The following is an 11875-nucleotide window of genomic DNA, read 5'->3' as shown; positions in this document are numbered from 1 at the left end:
CGAGACCGGGTTGTTTTTTTTTTTTTTTTTTTTTTGGGGGGGTGTCCCGTGGGGTTCCTTACTGGAGGCGGCGGGGCCGAGCGGCAGGGCCGTGACGCAGCAGCGGTGGCAGCGGCGGCGGGGGGGGGCCCAGAGGGGGGCGCGGAGGGACTGCGACACCGGGCCCCCCCCCACCCCCCCCAACCGGGGACCGGCCCTGCTCCCGCCCCCCCGGCTCCAAACCGCGCCCCCTTTTCCCCAAACCCCGCCCCCACCGCCGAAGCCCCGCCCTCTACTTCTAAAGCCCCGCCTCCCCCCTCCCTCCCTGCCGGCCGTTACCCGGCGGGCGCGGCCACGTGACCCCCCGCGCGCCTCCCTATTGGCCGGCGCCCCGGGGCGGCGCGCGGCGATTGGCGGAGGCGGCGCCCAATGGGAGCGCGGGGCGGGCGCGGTTTGAGTGTGCGCGCCGCAATGGCGGCGAGGCCCGGCGGCGGCGGCGCTGGCGCCCGCCCGGTACCGGCCACGGCGGCGGCTGCGTCACTTCCGGCCGCCTCCCGGTTACCGGTGCGCAAGGCCCACGCCAAGCGCGCGGCGGCCGCTCCTGAGCCGGAGGCTCCCGAACAGGTTGGGCCCCGCTCCCGTTCCCGGTGCCGGTCTCACCCTCCCGTTCTCCCGTAGAAACGGCGCCGCTCCGGGCCCCGAGCGGGCTGGGCTCCCAGCAGCCGCGCCCCGTTGCGGGCTATCAGCGTCCCGACGGCACCAGGCCCAGGTAGGGCGGCACCGGGGGGGTCCCGGTTGTACCGGGGGGGTCCCGGTTCCACCGTTCGGTCGCGGTGACCCCCCCGTGCCCCCCCCCAGGGCTTCTGCGCAAGGCCATGACCGTCGCCGCAGCCCCCCAGGCCGGGAAAAAGGCCCCGGGGGCGGCTTCGGGATCGGCAGCGCCGCCTCCGGTACCGGGGGTGCGGCGGCGGGCGGCGGGGGACCCGAGGGGGCAGCTGGCGGAGCTGCGGGAGAAGATAAGGGGCCTGGAGGATGACAACCGGCAGCTCCGGGAGCAGCTGCAGCACAGCCGGGCCCGGGAGGAGGAGCTAGGCAGACAAGTGAGGTGAGAGCCCCGGTAACACCCCCCCCCCCCCCCCGCTACCGGTTTGCACCCTCCCGGTAACCGGGGACCCCTCCCCTGACCCCTCTGGTACCTAGGGACCCCCCTCCAATAACGGGGGACCCGTTTCCTTCCTCCTCCGGTATCGGGGACCCCCCCCTCCGGTAACGGAGGACCTGTCCCCTTTCCCCCCAGTACCGGGGACCCCCCTCCGGTAACCGGGAACTCCCCCCCGGTAACAGAGGACCCGTCCCCTTCCCCCTCCGGTACCGGGAACCCCCCTCTGGGTACGGCAGCACCCTCCACTTCCCCCTCCGGTACCCGGGGACCACTGTAAGGTATCGGAGACACCCCCCCTCCGGTAATAGAGGACCTGTCCCTTTCCCCCCTAGTATCGGGGACCTCCCTCGGGTAACTGGTGACCCTCCCCCTATCCCCTCCGGTAGCGGGGACCCCCCCCGGTAACCGGAGACCCTCCCCCTTTCCCCTCTGTTAACCGGGAACTCCCCTCGGGTAACCGGGGACCCCTCCCCTTCCCCCTCCAGTACCCGGAGACCCCCCCTCCAGTAACAGGGGAACCCCCGGTAACCGGGGACCCGTCCCCTTCCCCCTCCAGTGCCCGGGGACCCCCCTCCGGTAACCGGGGACTCTCCCCCTTCCCCGTCTGGTACTGGGAACCCCCCTCAGGGTACGGAAGCCCCCTCCCCTTCCCCCTCCGATACCCGGGGACCCCCCCTCCGATACCAGAGACCCCCCCCCTCCGGTAACGGCCCCCCCCCCCCCCCGGTGCCTCCCAGCTCTCTGCGCACGGAGCTGCAGCAGTCCCAGGAGGAGCGGTCCCGGTGGCAGCGGGAAGCGGAGGCGCAGGCGGCCGAGCGGCAGCGGCTGGCGGCTGAGCTCCAGGAGCGGCACCGGCAGCTGGAGGAGCTCCGGGAGGCGGCGCGGGACCGGGAGGAGCAGCTGGGGGCCGCCCAGGTGGGTACGAGGCTGATTTCCCCCCCCCACGGGGCAAAACCAGCAAAACGCGGGATTCTGCCCCAAAATGGGCTGCGAGGAGCGCAGCTGGAGATGCTTCGGGGGGCTTTTTACCCGATTTCGGGGTGTTTTGCCGGATTTTTCCCCAATTGTTGTCTTCTCCCAAATTATTCCCCGTACCCCCCTAAATTATTATCTTAGGCTCCCCTGATTATTGGGGTCTTCCCCCCCAACCCTTTCTGATATTGGGGCATTTCCTCCAGGTTTTGGGGGCTCTTCCCCGAATTCTGCTTGGCTTTTCCCGCAAACTTTGGGGGAGTTTCCACCAATTCTGTGTGTTTCCCAACCAAATCTTGGTGGGTTTCCCCTCCCCCTGTATTCTGGATGGTTTTTCCCCATGTTTTTTGGGGGGCTCTTCCCGAAGATTTTATAGGTTATTTCCCCAAATTCTTGGTGCTTTTTCTACAAGCTCTTCGCGGACGGGGTACCCAAGTTCTGTGCGTTTTTTCCCTAAAGTTTTGAATTTTTACATCCAATTCTGGGCGCCCCCGTCTTGGCCGACGGCGTTGGGCGCCTCTTGGCCAACGGGGTCGGGCCTTTCCCCCCCAGGCGGAGCTGCGGGAGGTGTCGGGGGCGCTGTCGCGGCGCGAGGCGGAGGTGTCGGAGCTGCGGGCGCTGGCGGGGGCGCAGGAGGAGCATTTGCACGCGCTGGAGATGGAGCGGCGCCGCCTGCACAACCAGCTGCAGGAGCTCAAGGTGCACCGGGGGGGCTGACACTGAAAATATCAATAATAATTTAAAAACCAGGATTCGTTTCGGGGGATTTTTCACCCCAAGATGTAAAAAATAATAAAAATAATAAATAATAGTAATAATAATAACATTAGTATTTCATGTTTTGTTTTTGTCAAAATTAAAAAAAAATGTTTTTTTTTTTTACTCAAACTTTTTTTAAAATAACATTCCTGTTTTTTCCTCAAAGTTAAAAAATATCATTTATTCTTTTTTCTCAAAATTGAAAAACAAAACCTTTTTTTAGTTTGCTCAAAATTGAAATAAAAAATCATCTCTCTTTTTTTGATTTTTATTGAAATTTTAAAAAGTCAAAAGAACACTTCTTTTATTTCTCAAAATTTAAAATAGAATAACTCATTTCATTTTTTGAGCTTTTTTGCTCAGAGTTTAACAAATACATATGTTTTTGCCCCAAATTTTTAAAAATACAAAAACAAATCATTTTTTTGCTCAGTTAAAAAAAAAACACTTAGTTTTCCCTCAAATTAAAAAAAAATATATAAAATGCTTAGTTTTTCTTGCTCAAAATTAAAAAAATACATAGTTTTGGGGGTTTTGCTCAAAATCTATAAACAACAGAATGGTCATGGTTCGTTCCTGTTTTTTTGTTCAAAATTGTAAGAGTATATAAGAATATAAATATTTAACTCTGAAAGTTTTTCTTATATATCCATACTTAAATACAGAAAAATACAGAAAAATAATCTGTCTGACAAGTGGCAGTCGGGCAGGGCTCAGGGCTGTGGCAACTGGGGCCACGTCAGGTCACCATTGGGATCCCCCAAGGCTCCGTTTTAGGGCCAGTCCTCTTCAAGTCCTCGATATTCTACAAAATACCTTTTTTTCCCTTTTTTTTTCCCCCTCCCCAGGGGAACATCCGCGTCTTCTGCTGTGTGCGCCCCCATTTCCCCCCAAAGACCCCTATTTCCCTCCCATTTCCCCCACAAGTGCCCCCATTCCCTCCAGTTTCTGCCCTATTTCCCCCCCCAAGAAGCGCTGTTTCCCCCCATTTTCCCCATAAATGCCCCTGTTTCTTCCCATTCTCCCCAAAAGTGCCCGTTTGCCCCAGTTTCCACCCCAAAGGCCCCCAAAGTGCCCCGTTAGCCCCACCAAATGCCCCCATTTCCCCCCAAAGACCCCTATTTCCCCCCCATTTCCCCCCACAAGTGCCCCCATTTCCCCCCATTTTCTACCCCAAATACCCCCGTTTACCCCTGAACTCCCCCCAATGACCCTTATTTTCCCCCAAAAGACCCCTTTTTCCCCCCATTTGCCCTATAAACCCCCCCTTCCCCCCCCAGTCGGCCCTGGATGGGTACCCCGTCTGCATCTTCGCCTACGGGCAGACGGGCAGCGGCAAAACCTACACCATGGAGGGGCCGGGGGGCGCCGACCCCACAAGTTGGGGGGTGATCCCCCGCGCCGTGCGGCACCTCTTCGGGGGCGCCCGCCAGCTGGAGCACAAAGGGTGGCAGGTGGGGGCTGAGGCACCGAGTTTTGGGGGGTTTGGGGGCTTTTGGGGGGCTTTTGGGGCTTTTTTGGGGGGAGTTAGGGGTTTTGGGGGCTTCTTTGGGCGGTGCTTAGGGCTTTTGGGGGCTTCTTTGGGTGTGTTAGCGCTTTTGGGGGGCTTTTTTTGGGGTGTTAGGGCTTTCTGGTGGCTACTTTAGGGTTTTGGGGAGCTTTTTTGGGGGGTTAGGGCTTTTTGGTGAGCTTTTGGGGAGGCTTTTTTTGGGTGTTTAGGGCTTTTTTGGGGGATTACGGCTTTTGGGGGCTTTTTTGGGGGCATTAGGTCTTTTAGGGGCTTTTTTGAGGGGGTTTTGAGCCTTTTGGGACTTTGGGGGGTTTAAGGCATTTGGGGGGGGTTAGGACTTCTTGGGGTGCTTTTTTGGGAGGGGTTACAGCTTTTGGGGGGCTAATTTAGGGCTTTGGGGAGATTTTTGGGGGGAATTAGGTCTTTTAGGGGCCTTTTGGAGGGAGTTTTGAGCTTTTGGGGGCTTCTTTTGGGGGATTTATGGTGTTTGGGGGAGGTTTAGGGCTTCTTGGGGTGCTTTTGGGGGGGATTAGGGCTTTTGGGGACGTCTTATGGGGGCGTTTAGGGCTTTTGGGGGCTTCTTTGGGTGTGTTAGTGCTTTTGGGAGGGGCTTAGGGTTTTTGGGGGCTTTTGGGTTTTTTTGGGGGGGTGTTAGGGCTTTTTGGTGGCTAATTTAGGGCTTTTGGGGGGCTTTTTTTGGAGGTTAGGGCTTTTGGGGGGACTTTTGGGGAGACTTTGGGGAGTTATGGCTTTTGGGAGCTTTTTTGGGGGGATTAGGTCTTTTAGGGGCTTTTTTGAGGGGATTTTGGGACTTTTGGGGGTTTAAGGCATTTGGGAGGGTTTAGGACTTGGGGTGCTTTTTTTTGGGGGGGTTACAGCTTTTGGGGGGCTAGTTTAGGGCTTTGGGGAGATTTTTTGGGGGGGAATTAAGTCTTTTAGGGGCTTTTTTGAGGGGGTTTTGAGCTTTTGGGGGCTTCTTTTGGGGGATTTAAGGCATTTGGGGGGGTTAGGGCTTCTTGGGGTGCTTTTGGGGGGATTAGGGCTTATGGGGGCTTTTTTGGGGCTTTTTTGGGGGTAGGTCTTTTGGGGGCTAATTTAGGGCTTTTTTTGAGGGGGTAGGGCTTTCTTGGGGGAGTAGGGCTTTTGGGGTGGGGGGGTTAGGGTGGGTTTTTTGGGGAATTTCTTTAGCTTTGGGGACTTTGGGTCTGCTCTTTTGGGGGCTCTTTGGGGTTCTTTATAGGGTTTGGAGGCTTTTGGTGGTTCTTTAGGCACTCGGGGCCCCTTTTTGGGGGGATTTTGCGCCCCCCTGACCCCCCCAAAGTACAGTTTCAGCGCCAGTTTCCTGGAGATCTACAATGAGGTGCTGCGGGACCTGCTGGGGGGGGACAAGGGGGGTGAGCTGGAGGTCAGCTGTGGTGAACAAGCGATAAAAGAGTTAGTTAAATATATTTTAAATTAAATATATGTTCCTTGGAAGTACAAGAATAGCATTCAGGTTAAATCAGGTCTCCTTGGTGTAAAAATAAAGTGAAAAACCTTCCAGCCGGTAAGGGAACATAGAAGACCCTACATGCAATGTGTTTAGATGCAAAATTAAACTCCAGAGCACAACAACTGAAAAGGATGATTTTATATATATAAATATTTACAGACACTATTTATGACTTTATATTTGCACAGATATTTACTTTCATTTATCTCCTCTTTGCCCTTGATCCAGATTTGAAGTGTAGTGAAAACCTGTAGCAACCCCCCACAACAGCGGAAAGAGGCCAAAAAGCAGCAAAATTGGGGCAGTTTGGTGGCAATTGTGGGTTTTAAGTGGTAATTCGGTGAGGAAAGCCCACGTAACTACTTACTATCAGGCTTCAAATAAAATTTGGCAATATAAATGACAATAATATGAGTGAAATTTTGCCATTCCCCTCACAGAAGGGTGAAGGAAGGGGTGATGTTGTACAGTGCCTCGTAGTTAGGTGTGGGAATAGAAATGTTGTTTTTGCAGAGTTACATTGTTTAGAAGGAGGGAATGTGGTACTGAGATATGCTTACAGTGATAAGAAAGTTTAGCAGGCGACCTAGTGAAATGCAGACAACCAGACTCCTTAGGACAATTAGGTGAAAATCACGGTGTCAAGTCAAGTCAGGTAAGTGAAGAAACATTACCACTTCAAACAGTAAAAATGTCAAAAGAAATTTGAAATTTAACAGGCCGGCAACTGAAGGCCATGCATTGTTTGTGAAGCATCAGATAGATTGTGAACCTGGATTACCCACTCAGTGGGGAAACAGGGGAGGGTCCTGCCATCAAAAGGTATATAAACTGTGTTTTGGAACTAGTAGAGGCGCTCTCTCCTGCTTGTGGGCGCCCGCCATTGCAATCGCGAATAAATTACTACTTCACTGAGATCCTCGCCTGAGCCTAAGTTATTGGCTACGGAGTGTTTCTCACAATTTGGGGGCTCGTCCGGGATCCAGTCACCTACTGGGGAGCCCCACCGCCGCAGCAGCAGGAAGGCATGCCCCGCTGATTTCAGCGGTCCTGTACATCGACGGTGGCGGTTCTGCGGAAAGCTGACAGAGGGCCCGAGACTGGTTAAAGAGGCAGGAGCCGTGAAGTAGTGGGGAAAGGAAGAAGGTAGGCACTCCGGGTTTTTAAGAATCGATCCGGTTACTCTGTGCACAGACCAAGGTAAGAAATATTAAGTATTGCCTTGGGGGTCGGGTATCTGGTGTATGGTAAGCCCTTGCACGGGGAAGTGCTGGCACTACACCAGGGGAATCTGGTGTACGGTAATCCTTGCACGGGGAAGTGCTTGGAAGTACACCAGGGAATCTGGTAAACTCAGGTGTGCGGTAACGCTGGCACGGGGAAGTGCTTGGCGGTACACCCCCATCTTTCAGTACGTTGGTGTGTGGTACACTGCAGAAGGGAAAATTCTGTAGCACATACGGGCGAGGGTTAGGAAAGATGGGAAGATATGAGTTCCAGGGGACAGGGAGATATCCCTGGGGGAGTGCCTACTAATAGTTCTTCCTGAAGAATTATAAGAAATTGGAAACATAATCCCAAAATTAGAGGGATTGTAAAAGAAAAATAATTTAAAAAAAAAGGTTAAATATTGTGTATCAGTCTGGACAAAAGAACCAATTAAGGAAACAGCAGTATTTTGGCCAAAATACGGGTCTGATGAAAATTCAGGCTTTAAATCTATGTGTAAACAAGAAGATTCCTTTTTTAGAGAAGGAGCCAAGTTATGTTCCCTATAATCTTAATATTGAACTGGTGGCAGCAGCAGTCACTCCGGGAAGGGAGACAGGGACTGTAATTAACACTGTCCCTAAAGAAGGATCGTACTCTAGGCTCTGGCAAGAATTAGAACAAGGTAGAAGAGATATTGAGAATTTTGCCTTCCCTGATACTAACAGTACTAACAATAACTGTATATCCTCTTAGGTGAACTACTCCCTCCTCCTTACCAGCAGAGAGGTTAGAACTTTTAAGAAGGAGAGGAAGTCTTTATTCAAGGACCCCAACAGCCTAGTTGAACAATTAGACCCGTTCCTACGACCTGATTCATACTCTTGGGGGAGGGAATTATGTCTATAAGTATGTTGTTTACAGGGAAAGAAATGGGAATGATCAGGAGGAGAGCTGCTATACAAGAATGGGAAAGAGCTCATCCTCCAGGACCAGGGGTAATACCGGCAGGGCAGAAATACCCACTTGCCAATCCTGGCTGGAATAATAATAGTGTGCAACACAGAAATCATATGAGAGACTTGGGGTCAGAATGAGAAAGTACTTGGGGATGAGACCTGAGGACCCAGTATCCCAAGGGCTCTTGAAAGTTCATTGTGTGATTAAAGCCTGGCAGAATACGCAGAAAATGCTTCAGAAGGTGGGGGGATGTAGCGAACAGTCACTGGGGGACCCTCCTGCGGGAGGCCCTGGAGGTGTGTGTCCGGAGGGGAGGTAAGAAGGAAAAAAAAAAAAAAAAAAGAGCAAAACTAATGGTATTGACAGTGCAGCAGGTAGTAAGGCAGAGGGTTGGAGAAAGAGGAAGAAAATCTTCAGGGGGAGTCAGGGCCAGGATGGAAAGGAGAGGAAGAGAGATGAAGGAATGGCAGGCAAAGAAGGCTGCCTGTGTTGTGGCCTGAGTCCTAGCAGGGACAGGCTTTGATAAGATGTTTTAAGTGTGGCCAGGCTGGCCACTTCGAATAGGAATATCGGGAGTGGAAGAAGGAGGAAAGAAGGAAAATGGGATGAAATATGCTATATTGATATGTTGTTTATCTTGGAGGGAAAAGGTATGGAATTAAGTTGGACCCTGACTGAGCCTTTGGTGCTGGTATTAGAAAAGTACAGGCTGGAGAAAGATAAAGGAAGTGTTAAAAGGGTTGCTGAAGGTGTTAAAGGTGTGGCATGTAGTATTTAACAGAGCTGTTTGAAGTTGAATGAGCAGGGAAAGGTGATGTAGGCATTATCTAAGTAACAGTCTAGAAGTTTTGGTATATTTGCATATTTGCTGTGGTGTTTGGTCAGTTTCCCAAGCATCGGGGAGGGGGGAACAGCCTGCTCCACCAGGGGCCTCTCCAGCGGCCGCAGGGGGGCTTCGGCTCCAGCGCCTGGAGCGCCTCCTCCCCCTCCTTCTGCACTGACTTTGGTGTCTGCGGGGGGGTTTCTCGCTCTCCCAACTGCTGTTGAGCAGCAGGCTTTTGTTTGTTTCTTTGTTTGTTTGTTTTCGTGGCTGTGCTCTCACAGAGGCACGGACTGTATTGCTCATGGCTTGGCTCTGGGCAGCAGTGGGCCCCTTTGGGGCCAGATGAAATTGTCCCTTACCTGCCACGGGGAGGCTTCTGGGTTTTTCTCACGGGGGCTGCCACTGCAGTTTCCCACGCCCCCCACTCACAGCCCCCGAACCTTGCCATCAAACCCAATACACTGGGGAACAGCTAGGTCATTACTGACTTGTAAAGTATCAGGGATTAAATTAACTAATGAAACCCTAAAAAGTGATGGGGGCAGAAGGGGCTGGGATAACAGTGCCACTTTTGGGGGATACCAAGCTGAGACCAGGGGATAAAATGATCACTGGGTAATTATTGTATGTACCCAAGGCAGGGACTAACTTGTTGAGAAGGGATTTGATGATTAAATTGGGCATTCAACTAGTAAATTGTTAGACTGGAATAACAGTGTTATTAATGGAGTGCTCTCAGGCCCTGAGAGCAAACATACATGTGTGTTCACCTCTGACTGGAAAGACCCTGAAATGGGGGCGGAAGCAACAATATAGGTGGACAATTTTACCCCCAAGGGTTTACTGGGCCACCTATCTATTTGGTTAAGTTCTAAAAAAGATTTTGGAGCAATTACAACCTCCCAAGGAGGTATTAATGTTAACAAATATGTGGATCGTTTTCTATTGTCAGGACAGGAGAAAAGAGTTGTGAAGAAAGCTACTAACAAGCTATTCAACTTTCTGGGAAAGCAGGGCTTGGGAGTATTAAAAAAATAAATAAATTACAATATGGAGAAAGAGAAGTCAGGTATTTAAGGCATCTAATGTCTGAAGGAAAACAGAATAAATGCAGAGAGGATTCAGGGAATTGTTGAAAATTAAGAAAGAACTAAAAAGTTTTAAAAGGAAGATTTTTTTTAAGGAATCAGGAGCCATGAAGTCTGAAGGAAAATCGATACTCCCTGATGGGAGAGAAATGCTGAATAAAGTGATAATGAGGCAAATATTAACTGTTTTACATCAGAAGAGTCATTGGGAGGTGCAAGCAATATGTGATAAGAAAGTATGTCTGTGTAGGAATATACACTTTAGGGAAGCACATATGTAGAGGATGTACCATATGTCAAAAGGTAAATAAAAAGGTCTTCTGTAATCCATCTAGAAGAGGACGGGAGCCAGGGGTTTGACCTTTCCAAAGTATACAGGTAGACTTTACTGAGTTACTTGTTTGTCCTAATTGACCACGTGACTGGATGGGCGTAAAGCTTTACTGCAAGGGTTAAAGCAGGCCTTAGAGATTGAGTGGGATTTTCACAGCCCCTGGCACCCCTCCTCTTCTGGGAAGGTGGAACGAATGAATCAGACATTAAAGAAGCAATTAACTAAACTAGTGTTAGAAACCCAACTTCCTTGGGTAAAATGCTTACTCCTACAGGTTTAAACAGCACCAAAAAAATGATATAGGAATTTTACCATATGAGATGCTGTTCAGATTGCCCTATCTGGGCAGAAGGGATGAGATACCACAATTCAAAACAAGAGAGTTTTCTTAAGAACTGTATTCTGGGGTTGTCCTCTTCTTTGTCATTTCTCAGGACCTGTGGGTTGTTGGCTCAAACCCCACCTTTGGAATTCCCCATTCACCACCATCACCCAGGAAACCGGGTCCTGGTTTGGACCTGGAAAGAGTCAGCTCCGGCCTGAATGGGAAGGACAATTACTAACCACTGAAACAGCCTAAGAACTGTGGAAAAAGGTTGGACTCACTATACTCGAGTGAAGGCATCCGTTGACGCTAGTACCTGGGAAGCTGTTCCTACAAAAGACTTGTTGGAAGTTGAAATTGAAAAATCTCATAGTGGACTCTGAGCAGGATAAGAGCTTACAATTGTAAACTAACCTTTTATTTTCACAGGTAACTAACGACTGTGACTTGTGATTGAGAGAAAGAACAGACCTATAGTGAATTGCAGTGCTCCCAAGGGGGGGTTGTTATAGTAGTAGTGTACATCTTACTTTTTGTATCAATAATTATTTGGAAACCTAAGGTTTAAAAATAATGACAGGGAAAAATTGATTACTAATTTTGATTTTAGTGATTCTAGGCCTCAGAGAAGGCCTTGGTCAATTGGCAACTTGCAAAAGGCACGACCAGATAATAGCAAAAACGGGATACCCCATCAAAATATGGGTGACTGTGACAGAGGGTTATGTACCACATTCTGTCACGTTCGATGTTTGTGAGGTGTTAGCTTGTGGAGATTTAAATGCCTAACGACAATTGAGCAGAGAGAACCAATAACTGAGAGAGACCCAACAGCCAGATTGAGAATACTGTATGGAAACAGTCCTCTATTGCCATCAGAGAAAGGGAGAAACTCAAGGAGAAAACAGGAGGCCCTCTGAAATGTGTCAGTTCAAACAAGGTATGGGGATGTGAATGCCTGGAAAGAACGGGTCAAATATACCGTCCAGAGTCTCAACTGTAGCTACTGCTATGCTTGTGCCTTGGGATGACCGATTGCCCAGATAGTGCCCTTCCCATGGGGGTGGACCAAAGACTCCCAAGGGATGCGATATATGATTGCATTGTACCAAGAAAAGACTGCCTGGGGAAATGAGGCCTGTAAGTCTCTCTTTGCTGTTCCTTGCATGATAACAGTATCACGGTTCCCCCTGCATTCTCTACAGCTATAGGTAACCATACAGCTTGCCTCTCACGGCAGGGTGTGAGTGCTACCTGGCATC

The 11875-nt window shown here is 50.8% G+C and overlaps 1 protein-coding gene across 4 annotated transcripts; it reads left to right on the top strand.

Moving 5' to 3' along the window:
• The first annotated feature begins 287 nt into the window (after positions 1–287).
• LOC140001170 (uncharacterized) lies at positions 288–11526 on the top strand. Of its 4 annotated transcripts, none has more exons than XR_011806293.1 (7): positions 288–603; positions 658–748; positions 838–1084; positions 1879–2056; positions 2666–2812; positions 3721–4326; positions 6103–8276. XR_011806293.1 is itself a non-coding variant. In XM_072032357.1 (6 exons), the coding sequence occupies exons 1-6, from the start codon at positions 409–411 to the stop codon at positions 10849–10851; spliced, it is 987 nt and encodes a 328-aa protein (XP_071888458.1). In that variant the 5' UTR covers positions 334–408; the 3' UTR covers positions 10852–11526. The 4 variants fall into 4 exon arrangements, 2 of the variants coding, with proteins under 2 accessions (XP_071888458.1, XP_071888459.1); XR_011806294.1 differs by having other exon boundaries at positions 294–543; XM_072032357.1 differs by lacking the exons at positions 3721–4326; positions 6103–8276 and adding an exon at positions 10723–11526 and having other exon boundaries at positions 334–603.
• Positions 11527–11875: the final 349 nt, after the last annotated feature.

This window comes from Anas platyrhynchos, chromosome 38, assembly GCF_047663525.1.
Source record: "Anas platyrhynchos isolate ZD024472 breed Pekin duck chromosome 38, IASCAAS_PekinDuck_T2T, whole genome shotgun sequence".
In the NCBI taxonomy this organism is placed as follows: Eukaryota; Metazoa; Chordata; class Aves; order Anseriformes; family Anatidae; genus Anas; species Anas platyrhynchos.
The sequence above is the reverse complement of the archived record's forward strand: the minus strand, read 5'-3'. Positions and strand labels throughout refer to the sequence as shown.

Bases quoted from the DNA above. Each gene is read 5' to 3' on its own strand.
- LOC140001170 (XM_072032357.1), top strand. From the start codon at position 409: ATGGGAGCGCGGGGCGGGCGCGGTTTGAGTGTGCGCGCCGCAATGGCG. The intron at 604-657 runs GTTGGGCCCCGC...GTTCTCCCGTAG, and splicing joins AGCCGGAGGCTCCCGAACAG to AAACGGCGCCGCTCCGGGCC. The intron at 2,057-2,665 runs GTGGGTACGAGG...TTTCCCCCCCAG, and splicing joins AGCAGCTGGGGGCCGCCCAG to GCGGAGCTGCGGGAGGTGTC.